Source organism: Cryptomeria japonica, chromosome 9 (assembly GCF_030272615.1).
Source record: "Cryptomeria japonica chromosome 9, Sugi_1.0, whole genome shotgun sequence".
In the NCBI taxonomy this organism is placed as follows: Eukaryota; Viridiplantae; Streptophyta; class Pinopsida; order Cupressales; family Cupressaceae; genus Cryptomeria; species Cryptomeria japonica.
Window position 1 is genome coordinate 241896119 of NC_081413.1, and position 12080 is coordinate 241908198.

Genomic DNA, 12080 nt, shown 5'->3' on the forward strand with positions numbered 1-12080 from the left:
AAAAATCTGTCAATGCACAGAGAACGGACAGAAAATTAAAAGTCGAGCCGTTTGGAGAATAAAAGCCGGGAGATTTACTAACAGATTACCATGTTTCGGGATGAGCAAAAATCACCTTGCCAAAATTAGAGACAGAGATACCCGCCAAAAAAGAAAAAGATTTGTATTTGTTATTCAAATTAAATTGTGCTTTAACAAGATGCCATGGTAACCAATTCAACGTATTGAAATCTCAGAGATCTTCGACTTTAATGATGTTTTTAAAAAAAAAAAAGCATTACTGTTTTGAAAAGCATACGACCAAAGATTGTCCATGATACAAAATATGTTTGTTCCACCAAATAAATGAGGTGGAGAAACTAAAGCCATGTTGAAGCGAGAACTTAAACAAATACTTGCTTCTTTACAAACTGATTTGTTGATCAAAGAAAAATCTAATGAGCATGATTTTCATACCTTGCCTTAGAAATGTTAGTTGCTGACAAAAACTTATTTAAGCTCGTCTTTAAAACTTGTTAGTTGGTGAATAAAAGTTTCCTAGCTACATCTCCATAATGTGACACCCTACCATACTGCCAAATGATTTTCCCTTTAACATTTATTACCACATTTATTGGTTGGACAGTTCGGAAGCCGTAATTTACTCTTAGTGTTCTGATACCCTTTTTACTCTATCTGTAGCCATGAAACTACCTCCATTACTAGAAATCTGATCATACTGTCCATGGTAATAAGAGCATTAATGTGGTGTGATAGCTCATATCCAGGGCCTTAGTGGAATCCGTTGACTTGTTTGCCTTTCCATTATTCAATCTGCACAGTAATCACGCCTCGACCTTTCTTTCTGGAATTTTCCTTCCAGCCTAAATTGTATATGAAGAGATGGATCCATGTTCTGACTGCTATAGCAATTGAGAAAATATCTCCATTACTGGAAATCTGATTATACTGTTCATGGTACTAAGAGCAATAATGCGGTGTGATAGCTCATAGCCAGGGCCTTAGTGGAATCCGTTGACACGTTTGCCTTCCCAATTTCAATCTACACAATAATCACGCCTCCTTTCATTCTGGGAATTTTCCTTCCAACCCAAAATTGTATATAAAGAGATGGATCCATGTTCTGAGTGCTATAGCAATTGAGAAAATATCCACATGGCTGCAGAACACACTCTTTCATTAGAGGTTGATGCAAAGCAGAGCGGTTATGGTAAGAATAGAGCTCGCAGCATTGGCCAGATGATTCATTCCTCATCCATTTTCATTTCTTTTTTTCTGGAAAAACTGTAACAGAAGTTTCTAACGTAGGGGAAGATTTAGAGAAGCGCTCAGCAGCTCATGCAAAGATGAAGAGGAAACGTGGAGGATGGAAGACTTTTCCTTTCATTATCGGTACATACAATTTCAGTTATCATAGGGTAGAATTATTCAACTTCAGATAATTATGTTTGTTGACTTTAATTCTCAAATGCTGTTTGCAGGAAATGAGCTATGCGCTGCAGCGGCAATTACAGGCTTGGCTGCAAATATGATTGTTTATTTGATTACCAAATTTAACATAAAAAGTATTGAAGCCACTCACATCATCAATATATCCAATGGAGGGAATGATCTCTCTCCATTGATTGGGGCATTTCTTGCAGATGCATATCTGGGCCGTTTCTGGGCTATTTCAATTGGTTCATTTCTCTCATTTAGTGTAAGTGCTCCATTATGATTACATGGCCAGGAGCTGTTAATTGTTGTTTTATCTCTACTTTTAAGCAACATCATATGATAAGTTTTTAACAATTTATGTCGTGTCCAAATGACTGTTTCTCAAATCAATTCTATTTTTTTATATCAACATTTCATATTAGAATCACCGATCCAAATGTATGGTCTACTTGAATATTAAAAAATTTACAATTGATTTCAGAACCAATCTTTTAAAACAATCTTCCAGATATATTTATTACAGTGTTGTTTTCTTTTGAACATCAGGTTTGACCTAGATTTAACTTAAGAATGTACCATGTGGCTCAAATTATATTTTTTCCAAGTTTTCGTAGTAACCGTGTGTTTGTTTCAGGCAATGATCACTCTAATGCTGACTGCCATGATAGACTCCTTAAGACCACCTCCATGTGGGCCCCAGCTACAAGCTTTGGGGAGATGTGATGCGCCCACCAGGAAACAGTATGCAGTTCTGTTTCTTTATTTTGCCTTAACAATTGCAGCATCGGCAGGGTTAAGATACAATTCAGGGGCTTTTGGAGCAGATCAGTTTGAAAAGGGTAGTGCAAAAGGAATGAGACAGATTCAGCGTTACTTCAACTGGTATTATTGTGTGCTGTTTGTTTCAATCGTGATAGCCTCCACTGTAATTGTGTATATTCAATCCAGTGTAAGCTGGGCAATGGGATTTGGACTGTGTGTGCTGCTAACAGGAATATCAATGCTATTTTTCTTCTCTGGGACAAAGTTGTACAATCGTGTCCGTCCAGAGGGCAGTCCCTTCACAGGACTTGCCCAAGTGGTAGTGGCGTGCCTAAGAAAAAGAAACCTGCCATTGCCTTCCAATGAAGAGGAGTTATACAGTGGAGATGGAGTTGAGTCAGGACTTCCCCTTACACAGCAGCTCAGGTATTTTCCTTTGACCTCAATATTTGTCTGCCTCGAGAATTTTTGTGAACAAGTTTTGCGAACCAGTTTTGCACTAGTCTTCGTTAGCAAAGAGGTACAGATGGAAGATTGAAAAGTATAAGAAGCTGAAATTTAGATTTTAATAGGCTGAATAAAAGTTAAAGTTATGATCTTCTTGTACAACAGCAGCAATTAAAAAATTTATAAAAAATTTCACTCCTTATTTCAAATTTTATATAATTAAACTTTTTAAATAGATATATTTAAAATATTATATTAATTATATTTTTTTTAATAGACAATGGTATTAATTTTCCACTGTTTCCTATGTAACAACTACTAGTAATAAAACAATAAAAGAGTATCGAAAGACTACCAAAATAGTGTAACTTAATATACTATCAAAATAGTATCATTTCATCCATGTTACACCCCTGTCGATATAATTGTATCAAATTAAATTTTCCGTTTTCTATCGCTGGAACCCTGGCAGATTCATTGCTTTCTAAACAAGGTACATTGATTACTTTTACACGCGAATTAACTTCTGTTCTCTCTGCTTTAGAGTTTGAAACGCACGCTATTCAATAAATGATAGTGACAAGTTCTATCCATGCACAGGTCTAGATTTCTTACCAGCTCTGTTCCTTACTGATTATTTTTCAGAATATTATACAAAAATGGGAACAACAGTCTGACATGATATCAATTGTATAATGTCATAAACAATAAAGCACTAGTCTTTTGCAATTGAAAATCTACGGTAGGTAAATATCAATTGTATAATGTCATAAAAAAATCAAGCACTGGTCTTTTGCCATTGAAAATACACGGCAGGTAATGAAAAGTCTGACACAAATTTCTTCATCAAATAAAAAAATCATGCTCAGGTCTTCTGAAATTGAAAATCCAGGGTATGTAATGAAAAGTCTAACACGTCATTAATAAAGTATGCAATTCAGCATACTCTAGGACGCTTAGAATGGATAGGATAAATGTCAAATTTCTTCGAAGGTTCCTTATTACGCCGAAGGCGTCTCCTACTATGGAATGCATCAGTTAACTTTTCTAAATCGATGGTCTATAATGCATTGCAGGAATTGCAAGACGATCACAAAGATCATGACCATCGAATCTTTGCTGGGTTGAAAGTACTGTGGCCGTGTCAAGACTTTCCTGTCTATCGTCATTTATCCCCGGTCTCCCGCCGTTTTTCCTTCTCGTCCGTCGTAAATGGAAGCATGCTTTTAATTCAAGTGACCAAGTACGTCTACAGCTGTTTTCCTTCCTGTCACGTTTTCCTGCTCGGTACTGTTGTCAGTACGACTAGCCGTGTAAATACTACCTTCAATCACCGTTTCATGTCACGTACTTCATCCAAACGTGTCAACCATGGTCACAGGTTTTTATTTTTGCTTTTTAACCGCCGTTTGCATACCGAAAGAGGTAGCAATTTGAATCTATATGCTAGACAAGCTATTCCCAAGGACCCGTATACCTAGGCTGGGACCACTATTTTCATAGCAGAAGTTTCTGTTTTATTTAATATTTTTTATATTGTTTGCTATTTAATACAACATGGAACACATTCATAGTTACTTTTAAAAGTTTTATTTTTATGATTTTGAAAAATAATTTATGTTAATATTAGAATTATTAATTTTTTAAAAGATTAATTTACTTATTCAAAGTAATAGAAGTTTTTAAAAACTATACAAATGTATGTATTTTTAAATTATTGATTAAATGATAACAATTTATTGACGACCAAATTTTATTATTTATATGTTTAAAATTTACAACGTAATCTATTTGATATGTTAAAAGGAAAGCGCGTCAAGTGATCCTTATAGAATAAGTTAACTGCTATCTTTTAACCTACTCACATTAGGTCTAAATTTATTTTTTAATTTTAAGTTATACTTTTTTAGATTATATGTATAGAAATTAAGTATATAAAACTAATTTTATAAAATTTCGATAAACTGGTTAAGATATTTTTATATGATATTAAGAACAAATATTATAGTTTATAATTAATTACAAATTAAATTAAATTATATATATAATATTTATATTTTATATTTTATATAATATTTCATTTAATATAACTTATATCGTTACTATATATTGTGCAATAATATATATTTAATAATTAATATATATTTTATAGACTACAAATTATATTACATTATTGTATATTTTACATAATGTAAATTACCAAATTTATTTTTAGAATAATATTATAAGTTTGATATTTTGATTGATCCAAAAATCTCCTTTTGAGTCCATTGGGTTTTGCATGACAATTTTTGGCCCGAGTTTGATCACTAGTCACCTTTAGACATGATAGGTGTTGTATTGATAGTATCACAATTGTATTGATTAATGTATTAATATTATCACAATTTTAAAGAGTAATTATGTTCATTATAATTGTATTTATATATATTAATTATTATACTTATATTATTATTTTATATTACATAATATAGATTTTTAATTTGATCAATATATATGGGTTATATTATACTATTATTTTAAATAATATACATAAATTAGAATAATTGCTTAATAATTAGAAATTTTTTAAATTAAATATAATTACTTATGAATTAAATAATATAAATAATATAAATTATTTAATTATATATTACATTATAAAAATAATTAGAATATAAATATATAGTTAGTATGTAATATTTTTATATATAATATAATATAATTATTTAGTTTAAACTAATATACATTAGAATTATTATATTATTTTAAATTAATTTATAAAAATTTAGAAGAAATATTTACACATCTAATTGATGTCATTCCCCACTTTGTTCCCAAAGGTTACAGCTGCATTCAAACAACCACATCTCAAAGATGTTAAGCTACATGAGTATGCTCTCCATCTCTTGGAATACCATGATAATAGGTTTGGCCAACACCCACGATTTAGGTACTTCATATTGAATATAATTATGCGGCATCAAAGTTAAGCCACAACATCTATTTTTGTTCAAAAGCAACTTCATGATGAACTACCTGCAACAATTGGTGCCCTTTGTCAAAGATTAAAGGACTTGCCTGATGAAAAGCTAGCTGATCAACTTATCCGTTTTAGCTCATCAATATGTGGTACGAAACCATTCTGGAACCAATGCAAAAGGAAACTTATTGATATGGTCATTCAAATTGGTTGCCCAACACTATTTTTCACACTTAGTGTAGTAGATACAAAATGGCCAGACTTACATAAAACCATGCCATCCACCACACCAACAAATACATATGTGGCTTCAAAGTGGAGGTTACAAAATATAGTTCAAAACCCCCACCTCACTGCACTCTGCATGCATCATAGATTCACAACATTTTGTGCCAAGGTCTTGGAAAAACTTCTTGGTGCAACTGACTACTAGTACAAATATAACTTTGCCAAGTTTTTAATTTAAAATTTAACTCTTACTATTTTTTGGTCTAAACACCTAATTTGGTAGGTATGAGCTTGGCAACATAGAGGCTCTGCACATATCCATGGTTTCATTTGGCTACAAGAAGCACCAAACATTGACAAAATGCAATGGAATCACATTCCATGAATACAAAATGCACTACACTACATTGATAGATATGTTTCTGCATGGAATTCATGAGCACTGCAATTCAAAAACCAAACATTCCATCGATCGATTATTGATGACTCTTGCTTGATGGACACAACAATGATTCAATCAAGTGATACTTCAATTGACTATTGTGAGTTAGTCAATCGTGTTCAATGACATACAAAGTGTACTGCCCAAACATGCCATAGAAGAAAGGGCACAACTCTTCTATGTCGTTACAAAGCCCCTTAGACCATTCAAAATAATTCTACTCTTTCAAATGTTGAAAATGACCAACCGAAACACACCCCTGCTCGCAATGATGACCACCTCATTCTTCACAACCCATTCATAGTTTCTATATGGAGGGCCAATGTCGATTGTCAACACGTTCTCTCAATAGATGCTGTGATCAAATATATTGCAAAATCTATAGCTAAAGCTGAAAACAAATCTGAGACATATCATCAGATGTTGTTTTGCATTTCAATGAACTTTGAGCCTGATAAACCAACTCCTAATGCTTTTTGAAAAATGCTTCTAGAGAACCTTGTCGATCATGATATAGGTGCTCAAGAGACATGTCACTGTTTACTAAAGTTACCACTATCCCTCTCTAGCAGAACATTTGTTTCTTTAAATGTGAACCCCAAAAAAATCCAACGTGTTTCAATCTCCCCCACAAGAACAACCACTTATCCAACCTATAATGCAAGTTACATGGAAAGGCCTATACATCTAGAGAGAATGTGTCTTATTGACGTAACTCAAAAATGGTCATTCAGTGCATCTTGAAAACGTGATCAATGGAAAGAGAAAACCACTCCAGTAATAGTTCGAGTATCCCCTAGATTCACATCCATCCCTTCAAAGGAGAACAAATATTTTCAAGCATTTTGTTGGAGTGAACTAATACTATACCATCCATTTCGCAACATTCAGATGGATTTTGGCTCTTCATATGATGAAATAAAAGCACAATGGGAGAGGTTCTCCAACAACTACCATCCATGGCATGTACATCGAACAACCTCAACAACAATGAAAGAAAGTGATGCTAGCACTCCTTCAAGTGAGCCTGAACAAATACAACAAGACTTCCTTACTGAATGGAAAGCCCTTTCAGCTTTATACCCGGGGCTTCATATTCAGCTGGATGAACTTGATATGCTTGGCCAACATGAGATTGACTTGACCCATGATTGGGCAAAACACCACATACCCCCACAATAAAAAATTGTAGCTACTACTTTCATATGCTCCATTCGAACAACATTTCAAGCCCACCATGTTTACAATCAACAGGGCCCATATGACCTATCTATACAACAACAAAGGGCATATGATTTAGTTATTTCACATCTACGGGACAATACTTTAAAGCCACCACTAAATATTATTGTTTAAGGAACTGCAGGCACAAGAAAGTCTCACTTGATAATGAGCATAAAGACTACAATGATGAGATTGGCACCACCTGGACAATCACCACTACTACTCCTCACACCAATAGGTGTTGCAACATTCAACATACAAGCATCAACAATTCATTCTGCCATTCGAATTCCAATCAAAGAAATGGTCCCCCTCCAAGGACAAACACTTGCAAACTTCCAAGAAAGCATGTACTTCATTCATTATATTCTAATAGATTAAATGAGCTTCATTGGTCGTAGGTTAATACAATGCATTGATATGAGGTTGCGTGAGGCATTCTCTACACATAACCAAATCCCATTTAGAGGATGCTGAATCATACTATTTGGTGACTTGGGCCAACTACCACCTGTCAAGGACATTCCAATGTATGCTTCAACTTCTTATGGAGGGACACTAAGGCGTAGCTTCACAACAATTATAACATTGGAATATATATTTCATCGAATTGGAGAGCAACCTACACAAATTGCTTTTCACAAACTCCTCTCAAATTTACAAAATGCAACACCTATAATTGCAGACTGGCAACTTCTAATGTCTTGGCCAATTTCATCACTCACCTTTGTAGAACAATCTATTTTCTTACCATCCAAACATCTTTTTGCAACAAATGAAATGGTGTCATTGCATAATAAACACATTTTGTTGTCTTTAGCAAAACCTATTGCCCTATCTACTGCAAAACAAATGAAGGGATTGACATGCTCAAATCCAGATGATGAACAACTACAATCTAAGATCTTGTTATGTATTGGCCAAGAGGTTATGTTGTCTACAAATCTATGGGTGGAAACAAGACTTGTCAATGGTGCACTCAGACAAGTCAAACAAATTGTATACAATGATGGAGAAAACCCACCTCAATTGCCCTTATTTGTTGTTGTTCAATTCCAAAATTACACAGGCCCGACTTGGGATCACAATAACCCAACAAATATACCTATACCACCAATACGTCTTGGTCTTCGACGACAGATACCACTAACAACTATTTCAAGAGTTCATGATCTTACAAGCCTTCGCATTCACCCCACCTTCATATTTGAAAGGTATGCACGAATGCAACAAAGTCCACATGTCACTCGACACAAAGAAGAGGAGGCACAATTGAAGATATTATCATATGCACAATCTACTATCAGATGCATATGAGGTTTGTTCTTTCTATTCTTAGTTCAAAACTTATATTATGCATACCATTCAATCTTACCACATTTCTCAAATTAAACTACTTTATTTGACAAATTTCAGGTGCAATGCTTCTAATTTTGATCTCTAAAAGGTAAATTTTTAAACTCACTCAAGTTATACAAATTCAATTTGACAATTTTTCTTTTGCACAGTTTTCTTCTATATAGTATGATTCAATTACACTACTCTCTTTGACAAATTTCAGGTGTTTTCTAAAACTGTTTCTATAAAGTATGATATCAACTATGGAACTATGTATCCTATTATAGGGAACCTATAAATGAAGAAGTTATGCAAATGGTTTTTGTAAATCCTCTTTCAACGTTTTAAGTGCATTTTCTTTATAAGTTCCAACTAATTTAAACCAAATGTTCAATTCCACAATGTTTTTAATTAAATTCTCCACTTTGTGAATATTTTTTCTAAACCAAATTAGTAAATAATGAGATTTTGAGCTCTGTATATGATACAAAATCTAACATTTTAGTATTTTGTTCCGTCACTCCGATTACTTGATTTCAATCTACCTATTTCATTAAGCAACTATTCTCCTAATTACCCTTTCTGATTTTTTCCAAAATTTTGCTATTTGGCATATACATTGCACACCAAGGTGCAATTGCTAGTTTAACCTATTATCGTGAGTCAATGTTTGGGTTTTTGTATGGAGATATTTTGTGATTGTTATTAACAGATAATAGGTTTTTTTTCCGTAAAAACTCATATGGTTGAGGTAAAATAGGTTTCAACAAAGAGAATAGATTTACAGAAAGCAATCAAAAAATAGATTAACAGTAAATCAATAATATAAAAGATCTAAATTAGAGTTAATGGTAAGGAGATTGGCACAGTTTGTAGGTGTCATTATTCTTTAAGGAAGATTTCTAGAGTGGGTCATTGGAAGCCCCTCTTCAGGGTGTTTTCAAAATTAATGGTAATGGGTTTTCTAGGGGTAATCCGGGGCATGTTTGTATTGGAGGTGTGGAACATCATAGTTCAAGGCAAGTCCAATTTTTTTTCTCTATCTACAAAGGAGTTCACACTAATAATTATATGGAGGCTCTTGCTGTTTTGGTTGCCGTGGAGCATTGTTGTTCTTTCCGTTGGCAAAAGGTTGTAGTTGAATTTGATTTCTAGATAGTGGCCACTTTGTTGAATCAGTAGATCTTTGATGATGTTAGTTGGTGGTTTTAGATTATTATTTGAGTTTGTCACTTTCATTCACATTCTCAGGGAATGGAATGGGATGGCTGATTGTCTTGCCAAATGGGCTTCTGACTTTATGGAGGGATGGTCTATTGGCCATAGGAGTCAACTATGGCTAGAGTTGTCTCATGTGTTGGATCAACTTGTGAATTGCATAAATCTTTGTTGCCTTTTCTTGATTAAGTATTTTGCCTTCTTATTAAGTACTTTTCATTCTGTTTTGAACAAATTTTTACCCCTCTTATTGACTATTTAAAATTAATTATTTAAATATTTTTTAATTTTATTTACATCCAAATAATAAATACTCAACAAAGAACGATTTATAAAACGTGTGCCCATTAGCGAGGCCCTTTTAATTCCACTAAAATCAAAATCAAAACTTACAGATTTTTGAAACTCTTCTTGTTATATAACTCTAATGGAAATTTGGATTACTGATAACGGTAATCATGTACAAACTGATAATAGGTTTCTCAACAAAGCAGCAATAAAGGCACCAGAGGACTTTTCCTCGGATGGGCAAATAAACCAGAACGCATGGAGACTCTCCACAGTTGACCAAGTCGAGCAACTTAAATCTATAATTAAAACATTGACAATTTGGTCATGTACAGTCATCCCAGCCATTATGAGTTCCCAACAGGTCACATTCTCAGTATTGCAGGCATTGACAATGGACAGGCATTTGGGTTCCCATGATTTCAAAATACCTGCGGCTTCTTACATGGTTTTCAATTTGCTGGCCTCTGCGATAACATTATCTATCTATGACAAAGTGATTGTTCGCATGGCAGAAAGCAAGGGGATAAAAATAACACAGTTGAGAAGAATAGGAACAGGCATGGTTATTGGCACAGTAGGAATGGCAGTAGCCGCCATAGTGGAAAGAAAGCGTTTGAATGCAGTCCATGGCCACCCTGTTGTGGAGGAATCAGCGCTATGGTTAGTTCCTCAACATGTGATAATAGGGTTCGGGGATGCGTTTCTGAGCGTAGGAAAAATTGATTTCTTTTATACTGAATTTCCAGAAACACTACGCAGCACAGCTACAGCTTTGGTCGCTGCAGGGCTTGCAGTGGGCTCTTATTTGAGCAGTTTGTTGATTAGTGCCATTCATAAAAACAGCAATTGGCTTGCAAATAACACAAATGAGGGTCGTCTTGATTACTTTTATACCCTTCTATGCTTAATGGGGCTCGTGAATTTTGGCTACTTCTCAGCATGCGCTCATTGGTATAAATACAAGACAAAAATCTATGGTTCTCGTGAGTTCACCACTTCTTGAAAAAAACAATAGTTTTTGTGCCATGGATTCGATAAGATATCTTATTAACTCTTCCAACCTGTCATCTGGCTTATTAAGTAAATTCTCATGCTTTATGGGTAGCGTAAATGTATTATTTTATGTCTGCTCACTCTTCTTCGCAGCTGTTCAGCCTATATAATGTATTCTGCTAAGCACTCTATCAGTAAAGTCCAGCTCCCAGAGCTGTTAGGAGAATGCTTGTGTTCAGTAGTAAAATCTGGTTCTGTTGTAAGATGTTTCAGCCTATATAATGTCGTGTATGAAAAAAGCCAAAGTTCAGACAATGTTGTATTGTTTAATATAAATATTGTCTTTTGCTTTTCTTCTATTTCTTATTCCTTCAATTTTTTCAGGGTTATATTTGTCAAAGTTATAAATTGTTATGTCGAGAGGTATCTACAATGACATCAAAATGTTCATAAACAAAAATCTATTTAAGAAACAATTTGACATACAAATGACAAGTAAATGCATGAAATATGTCACGTTTCAGCTTTTGTGGAGGTGTTATTTTATTACATCAAATAAAATAGAACCCTCAGATTTTTGTATGCAGGATTTTAATGGATTTGTATTCTTGTTGTTGTTTAGTATTTTAGAAGAACATTTATTTTACAGATGATTCTCTTCTATTACTATTATAAGATATCTCTCAGCATATTTCATAATTGACAAAGTAATAAATTTTTTAAGTTTTTCATATTTTG

At 33.8% G+C, this 12080-nt stretch overlaps 1 protein-coding gene across 1 annotated transcript; it reads left to right on the plus strand.

Moving 5' to 3' along the window:
* Positions 1-670: 670 nt before the first annotated feature.
* On the plus strand, positions 671-11631 carry LOC131037192 (protein NRT1/ PTR FAMILY 3.1). Its single transcript, XM_057969262.2, has 5 exons — positions 671-1210; positions 1309-1392; positions 1482-1699; positions 2072-2625; positions 10536-11631. The coding sequence occupies exons 1-5, from the start codon at positions 1156-1158 to the stop codon at positions 11350-11352; spliced, it is 1728 nt and encodes a 575-aa protein (XP_057825245.2). The 5' UTR covers positions 671-1155; the 3' UTR covers positions 11353-11631.
* The last annotated feature ends 449 nt before the right edge of the window (positions 11632-12080 follow it).

Excerpts from the sequence above, each read along its gene's own strand:
- LOC131037192 (XM_057969262.2), top strand. The coding sequence starts at position 1,156 with ATGGCTGCAGAACACACTCTTTCATTAGAGGTTGATGCAAAGCAGAGC. Across the intron at positions 1,211-1,308 it reads TGCAAAGCAGAGCGGTTATG|GGGAAGATTTAGAGAAGCGC; the intron begins GTAAGAATAGAG and ends TTTCTAACGTAG. Across the intron at positions 1,393-1,481 it reads GACTTTTCCTTTCATTATCG|GAAATGAGCTATGCGCTGCA; the intron begins GTACATACAATT and ends TGCTGTTTGCAG.